This window comes from Leiobunum rupestre, chromosome 1, assembly GCF_980474605.1.
Source record: "Leiobunum rupestre chromosome 1, qqLeiRupe1.1.hap1, whole genome shotgun sequence".
Classification (NCBI taxonomy): Eukaryota; Metazoa; Arthropoda; class Arachnida; order Opiliones; family Sclerosomatidae; genus Leiobunum; species Leiobunum rupestre.
The window spans coordinates 91458785-91471958 of NC_143384.1; the positions used below are offsets into that span (position 1 = coordinate 91458785).

General features: G+C 31.5%; 2 protein-coding genes across 4 annotated transcripts; one reads left to right on the plus strand and one right to left on the minus strand.

Moving 5' to 3' along the window:
- Positions 1 to 1040: 1040 nt before the first annotated feature.
- On the minus strand, positions 1041 to 1780 carry LOC149968917 (death-associated inhibitor of apoptosis 2-like). 2 transcript variants are annotated; one of them, XM_090173772.1, is made up of 2 exons: positions 1700 to 1780; positions 1041 to 1499 (listed from the first exon to the last, which is right to left on the minus strand). In XM_090173772.1, the coding sequence occupies exon 2, from the start codon at positions 1490 to 1492 to the stop codon at positions 1133 to 1135; it is 360 nt and encodes a 119-aa protein (XP_090029898.1). In that variant the 5' UTR covers positions 1493 to 1499; positions 1700 to 1780; the 3' UTR covers positions 1041 to 1132. The 2 variants fall into 2 exon arrangements, with proteins under 2 accessions (XP_090029898.1, XP_090029906.1); XM_090173780.1 differs by having other exon boundaries at positions 1704 to 1774.
- A 10569-nt stretch (positions 1781 to 12349) lies between these two features.
- LOC149968918 (death-associated inhibitor of apoptosis 2-like) lies at positions 12350 to 13054 on the plus strand. Of its 2 annotated transcripts, none has more exons than XM_090173793.1 (2): positions 12350 to 12432; positions 12633 to 13054. In XM_090173793.1, exon 2 carries the CDS (start codon positions 12640 to 12642, stop codon positions 13003 to 13005), a length of 366 nt encoding a protein of 121 aa, XP_090029919.1. In that variant the 5' UTR covers positions 12350 to 12432; positions 12633 to 12639; the 3' UTR covers positions 13006 to 13054. The 2 variants fall into 2 exon arrangements, with proteins under 2 accessions (XP_090029919.1, XP_090029928.1); XM_090173802.1 differs by having other exon boundaries at positions 12358 to 12428.
- Positions 13055 to 13174: the final 120 nt, after the last annotated feature.

The window sequence follows — 13174 nt, forward strand, 5'->3', positions numbered from 1 at the left end:
AAGGCACCACCTTAGGCCTAAGTCATCGAGCGACTTTGTTAGTTTCTCTAATTTCAATATTTCATGGATATTTTTCCCGACCCAATTGGTAAACTGGCTTTAGTACAATAAAACACCCTATATAAAGTTCGCTTTAAACAAAGACAAGCTAGGATTATAGAAATGCAGTGGTCCGATTCTACAATTCTCAGAGAAAAGGGATGTCCTTCTGGTGAATGAGAATTTCATTCTCAATCACCGGAAGGACACAAAGAGCTTGGCTCCCGCCGTTCACCCGCGCCTATCCCGTTCCTCCCCCACCCGCGCCTCTCCTCCCTTGATCACCAGAATTTCCAATCACCAGAATTTCTAATCACCAGAATTTCTATTCACCAGATTCTCCCGTTCACCGGTTGCTTTCCCCCAAACCCCATTCACTGGATACTTTATCTCTCGTTCACCAGCTCCTTTCCCCCATTGCTTTCACCCCTTCTAATCACCAGTTGCTTTCCCCCATCTCTAGGCAATAAAAACAACCATAATTGTTATCTCTCATACTATCGAACCCAATCGCTAGAAATTGGCTTTTTCCCCATTCGCTATAAATCGCAGCAGTTTGCCAGAATTAGTTTTATCTCTCCGAAATAATTAATGTACCCAAAATTGGACCGCCAGTTTATTATTCTTTTTAGGGGAATCTCTATGGGAGTTTAACATTACAATAAAGCTAAAAGGTCCAGTTTGGGGTACATTTGGTCCGAAATGGGGTACATAGGGCCGAAAATGGTGACTTTGGTCGTTTTTGGGGTACATTTGGTCCATTTTGGTCCATTTTTGGGTACATCCCTGCTTTCCCCCATCCCCATTCTCCAAAATTAGTTTTCCTCGCGCAGATATCTGGAGATTAGATTTTTACCCGTTTGCTTATCGCTTCAGAACTCCTTAATTTTCTAATCTCTAGGCAATAAAAACAAGTTATTTACATTTAATTTTTTATTTTAGAACTTTGTTTTACATGTTAGTAGGTACTATCAGATATTCCATTAGATGGTTATCTTGTACATTACACAATTAAAACAAATTAAAGTAGTTAAGTTTACAGGCATTTAAATGGGGTGAAACGATCTCCTGCAACTTAATTTAATTAAAAGTTCTAACTCACGTATTTGTAGTGTTTAGCAGCAGTATCGTCTTCTTCTTCAGGTACAGGTGAGATGTATTTGTCAGCGACCGTAGTTGCTTTTGGCGTCGGTGGAATGTCCCATTCTAGCGAGATGTACTTTTTTTCCGATGGTGAATTATCCCTCGACGGACAGTGTGGAAAGAATCTGGCATGTTCCCATTCTGGTACGTCTCCTGATTCCCATCCTTCTAATACGCCGTGGCATTTGTAACATCGTACTTCATCGCCCCGCTGAATATAGTAGAATCCAGCCTTCGCTAGTTGCTCCTTAGTAACGTGGGGATTTTTCCAGTGACGAAAAGTTTCAAGTCGATACACTTCGATGTCCATAGCTGATCTAGACCAAATACGTTCTATAGTTTCAAATGATACATTCTCTAAGCCTACATTTACCCCTAAGTCTACTAAACCTAATTTTATCAATATGGTTTAATTTCTACGCTAAAATTCTCAATATAAACGCTTTTTTCAATATGCAAATTGTTTTAAATATGTCTAAAAATATAGTCTATTACAAAGAAAAAAATAGTTACTTACTTACTTTACGGGTAGAAATCCATTGTCGAGCTGTAGAAAAGACTGAGCGATCCGTCAGCAGGTCTTTACTCGTCAATGCGCCGTAGAGAAATGACGCATGGAAAATTAATTTATTCCTATCTTGTTGAGAATAATTCATCACGTGATCTAAACTTCAAATAACCCTCAAATTCTATTGGCTGTCTCTCTCTGACAGTTTAAACTGCCTCTAATGATTGACGACACATATTAACCCACTTGAGTATTTGGAAAAAACCCTTTGCTACTCGAAGGAGAGTTTTGGAAATACCACGTTGACGATATCAAAATCGAGCTCTCACTTGAAAATGTTTACGGAAAACAATCCTCTTGGAAAATTGAGTTACGTAGAAGATTGCTAAAAAATGGCTAAGTGTTATGTTTTTTTCAATAACGAGTCTTATTTTTACATTTTAAAGTATTTATTAAGAGTGAAAAATCCCATGACTACACTGACGGCATATCTTAAGTGCCGGTGGAAAAAAATCCATTGCTCAAAGTTCAGTTATCTTATTAAACGTGCGCGTGCACAGAAAAATGAACGAGTCACGTGATAGTAACTTAATTTCTACGCTAATCTTACCCCTACTAGGCCTAATTTCTGTCTAATACATTTCCAATATATATATATATAAAAGAATGCCTAAAAATTTCATTTTAAATATAATAAAATAGCCTAGCTGATTATTATTATTATTATTATAACTTACTTTTCAGCGTGACCTTCAATGACTATTCCCAATGCTAAGACTCTTTATTGAGATAACGAAAACTTTTAGTATACTATTAATACCATTTTGTGAACTACAGTGAAAAAAGTTACAATTTTACGGTAGAAACGTTTTCAAAATACCATTCTCATTTTAAACGCTTTTTCAATAACTTAATTGTCTAAAATATATACTCTACAACAAAAACAAAATAGTAAATTACTTTCTACGCTAATCTTGGCCTAAAAAAAAAGCAAAATACTAAATTTAATTTTTAACTCTAATTCAGATTCCTACCTGGTAAGCCTAAATTTGATATACTAAGTATAATATGCCTTAAAGTTCAAATACTGTCTAATACAATAAATATTCATGAAAAATTCTTACTTTGTATGTACAATGAACGCTCCAAAAGGCTGAAAATGTAACATGGGACAAGACAGAATTTCTACACAAACCTTTCCGATTGTATCGTCAAATAAAACAAAGTTCAGCTATCTTATCAATGGTACGCGCGCGCTCGCTCGGAAAAATGAACAAGTCACGTGAGAATCGGTACGTCACGAGCCCCTATGCATAAATGTTAGGGCGTCTTACTACCATTAGATCTAATCGCACTAGCACATTCTCGAAAAATAAACCAGTTCTTGGGAATAAGAGACGGTTTTTTTTATCAAAGATAAGCCAATTTATAGTTTATTGTATGAAAATATTAATTAATTCGGAAATATATTCGATGCTTACTGTTTTTTTATAAGAATACGCTGAAATACATTTTCCAATACGTCAAAAATTAAAGCTAGACCTAAAAACCTGTAAAGTGTAAATAGTTAAGACTAAATTTCTAACCCTAACCCATGAAAGTACATTTTCCATAAATCATATCCTAACATGAATGCATTTGTTAAGAATACATGGTTTTTTTTAAAAAAATACGCTAATTAATTTCGTAAAACAAGCATAGATTTTAGTTAGCCCTTCCTCCAAAATGTCCAATAGAGCTAGTACATTCTCGATAAATATACATGTTCTTGTGGGAATAAGAGACGTTTTTTATCAAAGTAAGCCAAGTTTAAAGCTTATTGTCATTGGTTCCATAACAAAAACCATATTGTAACGTGATAATGGCTGCTCACTAATCCCAATTCCATGTGAAACTCTTCCAGTTTCTTTAAGTTCCTTTTGAGTTACAAAATAGGGTTTTAGAAATAGATTTTTCCTATTTCATTAAATATAAGTATTAAAATTAGAATTGCTTCATTAAATTATGCATTTGTACTGTACTGTACACAATACCTGCATTTGAAATTGTATAACATAAAAACACAGTTTTTAAAAAAAATATATCAAGGTTTTCAATTCAGTTAAAAATAATTAAATTAGTTGTATTGTGTTTATATTTTTAACTTAATTGCATTGATGTTTTAAAAGCAAACCTCGGGCCTAAGAAACAGGCAAAGTGTAAATTGCTAAGACTAAATTTCTAACTCTAATAATGTGTAAATCAATTATACAATTATCTATTCATAAGTGTTAGAGACTTTATTACAATGAAATAAAACCATGTAGAAATGTATATGTTATAAATTTAAGAAAACTCAAACATTCTGTTTTAAATCAACAATTTTATTATTCTTTCTTATCATTTTTTTTATACAACCATTTGTTTTTATATAGATAACCTGAGGACGGCTATAATATGAACATATACCTAAAAAAAATCGGGAATTAAACAAAAACAACCTTAAGTTTACTATTTTTATATATTCACACGTCCTCAATTATGCAAATTTTATATAAACATTTCGACTATACATATTTCATAATTAATATTTACATAAATAATTATTTTTTATATAAAATCGTACAATTCTATCAGAACTTAAACCGGAAGATTCAGGCATATAATTTCCAAAAACACAAACTACATTTGGAGTACTAATATTTATACTCACACAATTATATTTCGTACTAACAATTTCACCATCTTTTAAACTTTCAAATACTGCCAAGTGTTCGTCGCATATTTTTGTACTTCTCAAGGTGTTAAAGAAAAAGTGGTTCACACCAGAGCAAACTTTTTTCAATTGAAAAAGCATTTCACTCCCCGAAACTGTCACTTGCTGACAATGTACAAAATTGGGCTTACGGGATTTCAAGTAATTTAACATCCACGATTTTCATTCATTTCCATCTTTTCCTATTACAAATATTATTTTTCTGTCTGAGAGAATTAAATGTTCCAATAAACTTTTTTGCCATGGTCTAAGTTCTATATCTTTGTTTATTCGTTTAGGGGTTTTCATTTGTTCCACCCAAGCACTTGTCAAATTTCCAAAGAGATGCGATGGTAGTCCAGATCGAGCAACGGCTTCTGCGCGGACTCGTTGTTTATCAATTTCCGCTTCTACTTTGCCTAAGTTTACTTTGTGTGGGCTTATACTGCAACGTCTAATATGTCGACTCAGTTGTGATTTAAACGATTTATTGCACGTTGTACACGATGTACGTTTACATTTATGGGTTCTTAATCTATAGCTACGTATTCGTTTCTCGCAACTTGGACACTGAATATATTTGTTTCGACCCATTTTGAATATATTCAAAGGAGACAAACACGTACGTTTTACTCGAACCGAGTTTATTCATAAACTGTTATCGATTTTTGTGGGATCTCCGTATATAAAGTATAAAATGTGGGTTCTGAGGGTAGAAATAATATCAGCCCTATTTTGATTTTCTTCCAAATTAAGTGTTTCAGATAACGTTTACTTATTCAACACCTTCATTCCATTTTTTTTACATTAATTTGATATAACCTTGTATCTTCCAACAATTCAGTTTTATGCTATGTACAATTCCCTTATTCATTACATCATTCCAAATTTAGCCTAATTCATACACTGGCGTTGATCTTCTGAAATGGATATTCCAATAAAAACCTTTTCTTATATCATCGCTTCTAATTAATCTGAATGTTGTCAATATAAAAAACATCATATGCTTTATTTAAATATAAAGAATAAACACTGGTTAGGTTAAGGTTAGAGTGAAATGGAATAATTAAGTAAATAAGCATAAATTTTAGATCGCCTTTCCTCCAAAATATCTAATAGCTCTAGTACATTCTCGATAAATATACAAGTTCTTGTGAATAAGAGACGTTTTTTATCAAATAATCATAGACTAAAAACTTTGCTCAACGAAAAACTAAATAACGATAAATAATGTACAATTAATTTATTAAATAACGAGAAAATGTCTTATGGTAATAAAAAAAATAAAACAAGCGATTAATTAAAAGTAAATTATTATCAATTTGATGATTGTTTAAGGATATCGATTATGATCAATGTTTGTACTACAGTGTTCATATCCGAAATGAAGTTAAATGAAATAATTTCGTAAACAAGCATAAATGTTAGATCGCCCTTCCTCCAAAATGTCCAATAGAGCTAGTACATTCTCGATAAATATACATGTTCTTGGAGGAATAAGAGACGTTTTTTTTTCAAAGTAAGCCAAGTTTAAAGCTTATTGTCATTGGTTCCATAACAAAAACCACATTATAACGTAATAATGGTTACCTCTATCTGTAAACTTATCAAGATAAGAAATGGCATATAACTAGATAATTATGTATTAATTTTTTAATTAGTTAAGAATCATTAATTTTAGTTGGTCTATATTTATTATGCAATAATAAAATATATTTATTTATTTTTCAAATTATTAAGTATATATTTAATCATAGACTAATGTTGACTTATAACCCTAACTTAATAATTTAAGCAATTCTTTCTCTCTCTCTCTCTCTCTTAAAGAAATCTTATTGTAATAAGCTTAAAAATTTAGGAATAAACTTATATTATAGGATGAAGAAAAGTCAATAGACATTTATTTGTAAATTATTCGCAATTTTATTTATTTATTTATTTATAAAACGAACTACAGTTCGGTCTCTGGGAGGCTTAGGGTAATGACAGCATCCCATGAAATCGAACTCCACGCACTCCTCCTGTCGTCGGCTGCTCTTTAGCCCTCTTCTTCCACAGTGCGTACAACGAAGATGGGGCGGGAAATCCGTTATCAGATGCCCGGGGATGTGTTTGGAATAGACATTACCATGACGAAAAATTACACTCCTTTGATAATGCTAGCACTCTCTGCCCCAGCAAAGGAAGAGTCCTCCGCCTCTTACAGTCAATTCTTCTGTACATTCGTCACAATGAAAGCAAATCATAGATTCAGTTGTCGTACCGACGTACTCTTCTCCGGATGCCAATTTTATGGAAATATGGTCCATTTACTATACAAATAGACAAAATAAAATATAGAAAAAAGGCAAATTTTACATATATGGAAATATGGTCCATTTACTATACAAATAGAAAAAAGGCAAATTTTACATAAATTAATTCAAATTTAAATTCAGGGTATTAATTTTTAATTCTACCATAAATTATACTGCCAAGAAAAAAGAGAGAGATAAAAGTATATTTACCAAGTTTTGTTTCTACGTTTCTAGAGAGACTAGAAGAATGAATAAATTTGGAGAGCAGTATCGGTTTTTATACTAATTCATAAACACATTTCGTAACTTGAGAAATATATTTAAAAAAAGTTTCCAATCATCTCAATACCAGTTTTATTTTTAAATATATTTCTCAAGTTACGAAATGTGTTTATGAATTAGTATAAAAACCGATACTGCTCTCCAAATTTATTCATTCTTCTAGTCTCTCTAGAAACGTAGAAACAAAACTTGGTAAATATACTTTTATCTCTCTCTTTTTTCTTGGCAGTATAATTTATGGTAGAATTAAAAATTAATACCCTGAATTTAAATTTGAATTAATTTATGTAAAATTTGCCTTTTTTCTATTTGTATAGTAAATGGACCATATTTCCATATATGTAAAATTTGCCTTTTTTCTATATTTTATTTTGTCTATTTGTATAGTAAATGGACCATATTTCCATAAAATTGGCATCCGGAGAAGAGTACGTCGGTACGACAACTGAATCTATGATTTGCTTTCATTGTGACGAATGTACAGAAGAATTGACTGTAAGAGGCGGAGGACTCTTCCTTTGCTGGGGCAGAGAGTGCTAGCATTATCAAAGGAGTGTAATTTTTCGTCATGGTAATGTCTATTCCAAACACATCCCCGGGCATCTGATAACGGATTTCCCGCCCCATCTTCGTTGTACGCACTGTGGAAGAAGAGGGCTAAAGAGCAGCCGACGACAGGAGGAGTGCGTGGAGTTCGATTTCATGGGATGCTGTCATTACCCTAAGCCTCCCAGAGACCGAACTGTAGTTCGTTTTATAAATAAATAAATAAATAAAATTGCGAATAATTTACAAATAAATGTCTATTGACTTTTCTTCATCCTATAATATAAGTTTATTCCTAAATTTTTAAGCTTATTACAATAAGATTTCTTTAAGAGAGAGAGAGAGAGAGAGAGAAAGAATTGCTTAAATTATTAAGTTAGGGTTATAAGTCAACATTAGTCTATGATTAAATATATACTTAATAATTTGAAAAATAAATAAATATATTTTATTATTGCATAATAAATATAGACCAACTAAAATTAATGATTCTTAACTAATTAAAAAATTAATACATAATTATCTAGTTATATGCCATTTCTTATCTTGATAAGTTTACAGATAGAGGTAACCATTATTACGTTATAATGTGGTTTTTGTTATGGAACCAATGACAATAAGCTTTAAACTTGGCTTACTTTGAAAAAAAAACGTCTCTTATTCCTCCAAGAACATGTATATTTATCGAGAATGTACTAGCTCTATTGGACATTTTGGAGGAAGGGCGATCTAACATTTATGCTTGTTTACGAAATTATTTCATTTAACTTCATTTCGGATATGAACACTGTAGTACAAACATTGATCATAATCGATATCCTTAAACAATCATCAAATTGATAATAATTTACTTTTAATTAATCGCTTGTTTTATTTTTTTTATTACCATAAGACATTTTCTCGTTATTTAATAAATTAATTGTACATTATTTATCGTTATTTAGTTTTTCGTTGAGCAAAGTTTTTAGTCTATGATTATTTGATAAAAAACGTCTCTTATTCACAAGAACTTGTATATTTATCGAGAATGTACTAGAGCTATTAGATATTTTGGAGGAAAGGCGATCTAAAATTTATGCTTATTTACTTAATTATTCCATTTCACTCTAACCTTAACCTAACCAGTGTTTATTCTTTATATTTAAATAAAGCATATGATGTTTTTTATATTGACAACATTCAGATTAATTAGAAGCGATGATATAAGAAAAGGTTTTTATTGGAATATCCATTTCAGAAGATCAACGCCAGTGTATGAATTAGGCTAAATTTGGAATGATGTAATGAATAAGGGAATTGTACATAGCATAAAACTGAATTGTTGGAAGATACAAGGTTATATCAAATTAATGTAAAAAAAATGGAATGAAGGTGTTGAATAAGTAAACGTTATCTGAAACACTTAATTTGGAAGAAAATCAAAATAGGGCTGATATTATTTCTACCCTCAGAACCCACATTTTATACTTTATATACGGAGATCCCACAAAAATCGATAACAGTTTATGAATAAACTCGGTTCGAGTAAAACGTACGTGTTTGTCTCCTTTGAATATATTCAAAATGGGTCGAAACAAATATATTCAGTGTCCAAGTTGCGAGAAACGAATACGTAGCTATAGATTAAGAACCCATAAATGTAAACGTACATCGTGTACAACGTGCAATAAATCGTTTAAATCACAACTGAGTCGACATATTAGACGTTGCAGTATAAGCCCACACAAAGTAAACTTAGGCAAAGTAGAAGCGGAAATTGATAAACAACGAGTCCGCGCAGAAGCCGTTGCTCGATCTGGACTACCATCGCATCTCTTTGGAAATTTGACAAGTGCTTGGGTGGAACAAATGAAAACCCCTAAACGAATAAACAAAGATATAGAACTTAGACCATGGCAAAAAAGTTTATTGGAACATTTAATTCTCTCAGACAGAAAAATAATATTTGTAATAGGAAAAGATGGAAATGAAGGAAAATCGTGGATGTTAAATTACTTGAAATCCCGTAAGCCCAATTTTGTACATTGTCAGCAAGTGACAGTTTCGGGGAGTGAAATGCTTTTTCAATTGAAAAAAGTTTGCTCTGGTGTGAACCACTTTTTCTTTAACACCTTGAGAAGTACAAAAATATGCGACGAACACTTGGCAGTATTTGAAAGTTTAAAAGATGGTGAAATTGTTAGTACGAAATATAATTGTGTGAGTATAAATATTAGTACTCCAAATGTAGTTTGTGTTTTTGGAAATTATATGCCTGAATCTTCCGGTTTAAGTTCTGATAGAATTGTACGATTTTATATAAAAAATAATTATTTATGTAAATATTAATTATGAAATATGTATAGTCGAAATGTTTATATAAAATTTGCATAATTGAGGACGTGTGAATATATAAAAATAGTAAACTTAAGGTTGTTTTTGTTTAATTCCCGATTTTTTTTAGGTATATGTTCATATTATAGCCGTCCTCAGGTTATCTATATAAAAACAAATGGTTGTATAAAAAAAATGATAAGAAAGAATAATAAAATTGTTGATTTAAAACAGAATGTTTGAGTTTTCTTAAATTTATAACATATACATTTCTACATGGTTTTATTTCATTGTAATAAAGTCTCTAACACTTATGAATAGATAATTGTATAATTGATTTACACATTATTAGAGTTAGAAATTTAGTCTTAGCAATTTACACTTTGCCTGTTTCTTAGGCCCGAGGTTTGCTTTTAAAACATCAATGCAATTAAGTTAAAAATATAAACACAATACAACTAATTTAATTATTTTTAACTGAATTGAAAACCTTGATATATTTTTTTAAAAAACTGTGTTTTTATGTTATACAATTTCAAATGCAGGTATTGTGTACAGTACAGTACAAATGCATAATTTAATGAAGCAATTCTAATTTTAATACTTATATTTAATGAAATAGGAAAAATCTATTTCTAAAACCCTATTTTGTAACTCAAAAGGAACTTAAAGAAACTGGAAGAGTTTCACATGGAATTGGGATTAGTGAGCAGCCATTATCACGTTACAATATGGTTTTTGTTATGGAACCAATGACAATAAGCTTTAAACTTGGCTTACTTTGATAAAAAACGTCTCTTATTCCCACAAGAACATGTATATTTATCGAGAATGTACTAGCTCTATTGGACATTTTGGAGGAAGGGCTAACTAAAATCTATGCTTGTTTTACGAAATTAATTAGCGTATTTTTTTAAAAAAAACCATGTATTCTTAACAAATGCATTCATGTTAGGATATGATTTATGGAAAATGTACTTTCATGGGTTAGGGTTAGAAATTTAGTCTTAACTATTTACACTTTACAGGTTTTTAGGTCTAGCTTTAATTTTTGACGTATTGGAAAATGTATTTCAGCGTATTCTTATAAAAAAAACAGTAAGCATCGAATATATTTCCGAATTAATTAATATTTTCATACAATAAACTATAAATTGGCTTATCTTTGATAAAAAAAACCGTCTCTTATTCCCAAGAACTGGTTTATTTTTCGAGAATGTGCTAGTGCGATTAGATCTAATGGTAGTAAGACGCCCTAACATTTATGCATAGGGGCTCGTGACGTACCGATTCTCACGTGACTTGTTCATTTTTCCGAGCGAGCGCGCGCGTACCATTGATAAGATAGCTGAACTTTGTTTTATTTGACGATACAATCGGAAAGGTTTGTGTAGAAATTCTGTCTTGTCCCATGTTACATTTTCAGCCTTTTGGAGCGTTCATTGTACATACAAAGTAAGAATTTTTCATGAATATTTATTGTATTAGACAGTATTTGAACTTTAAGGCATATTATACTTAGTATATCAAATTTAGGCTTACCAGGTAGGAATCTGAATTAGAGTTAAAAATTAAATTTAGTATTTTGCTTTTTTTTTAGGCCAAGATTAGCGTAGAAAGTAATTTACTATTTTGTTTTTGTTGTAGAGTATATATTTTAGACAATTAAGTTATTGAAAAAGCGTTTAAAATGAGAATGGTATTTTGAAAACGTTTCTACCGTAAAATTGTAACTTTTTTCACTGTAGTTCACAAAATGGTATTAATAGTATACTAAAAGTTTTCGTTATCTCAATAAAGAGTCTTAGCATTGGGAATAGTCATTGAAGGTCACGCTGAAAAGTAAGTTATAATAATAATAATAATAATCAGCTAGGCTATTTTATTATATTTAAAATGAAATTTTTAGGCATTCTTTTATATATATATATATTGGAAATGTATTAGACAGAAATTAGGCCTAGTAGGGGTAAGATTAGCGTAGAAATTAAGTTACTATCACGTGACTCGTTCATTTTTCTGTGCACGCGCACGTTTAATAAGATAACTGAACTTTGAGCAATGGATTTTTTTCCACCGGCACTTAAGATATGCCGTCAGTGTAGTCATGGGATTTTTCACTCTTAATAAATACTTTAAAATGTAAAAATAAGACTCGTTATTGAAAAAAACATAACACTTAGCCATTTTTTAGCAATCTTCTACGTAACTCAATTTTCCAAGAGGATTGTTTTCCGTAAACATTTTCAAGTGAGAGCTCGATTTTGATATCGTCAACGTGGTATTTCCAAAACTCTCCTTCGAGTAGCAAAGGGTTTTTTCCAAATACTCAAGTGGGTTAATATGTGTCGTCAATCATTAGAGGCAGTTTAAACTGTCAGAGAGAGACAGCCAATAGAATTTGAGGGTTATTTGAAGTTTAGATCACGTGATGAATTATTCTCAACAAGATAGGAATAAATTAATTTTCCATGCGTCATTTCTCTACGGCGCATTGACGAGTAAAGACCTGCTGACGGATCGCTCAGTCTTTTCTACAGCTCGACAATGGATTTCTACCCGTAAAGTAAGTAAGTAACTATTTTTTTCTTTGTAATAGACTATATTTTTAGACATATTTAAAACAATTTGCATATTGAAAAAAGCGTTTATATTGAGAATTTTAGCGTAGAAATTAAACCATATTGATAAAATTAGGTTTAGTAGACTTAGGGGTAAATGTAGGCTTAGAGAATGTATCATTTGAAACTATAGAACGTATTTGGTCTAGATCAGCTATGGACATCGAAGTGTATCGACTTGAAACTTTTCGTCACTGGAAAAATCCCCACGTTACTAAGGAGCAACTAGCGAAGGCTGGATTCTACTATATTCAGCGGGGCGATGAAGTACGATGTTACAAATGCCACGGCGTATTAGAAGGATGGGAATCAGGAGACGTACCAGAATGGGAACATGCCAGATTCTTTCCACACTGTCCGTCGAGGGATAATTCACCATCGGAAAAAAAGTACATCTCGCTAGAATGGGACATTCCACCGACGCCAAAAGCAACTACGGTCGCTGACAAATACATCTCACCTGTACCTGAAGAAGAAGAAGAAGACGATACTGCTGCTAAACACTACAAATACGTGAGTTAGAACTTTTAATTAAATTAAGTTGCAGGAGATCGTTTCACCCCATTTAAATGCCTGTAAACTTAACTACTTTAATTTGTTTTAATTGTGTAATGTACAAGATAACCATCTAATGGAATATCTGATAGTACCTACTAACATGTAAAACAAAGTTCTAAAATAAAAAATTAAA

What these genes read in the sequence shown, in the direction of transcription:
- LOC149968918 (XM_090173793.1), top strand. Translation starts at nt 12,640, where the DNA reads ATGGACATCGAAGTGTATCGACTTGAAACTTTTCGTCACTGGAAAAAT.
- LOC149968917 (XM_090173772.1), bottom strand. Translation starts at nt 1,492, where the DNA reads ATGGACATCGAAGTGTATCGACTTGAAACTTTTCGTCACTGGAAAAAT.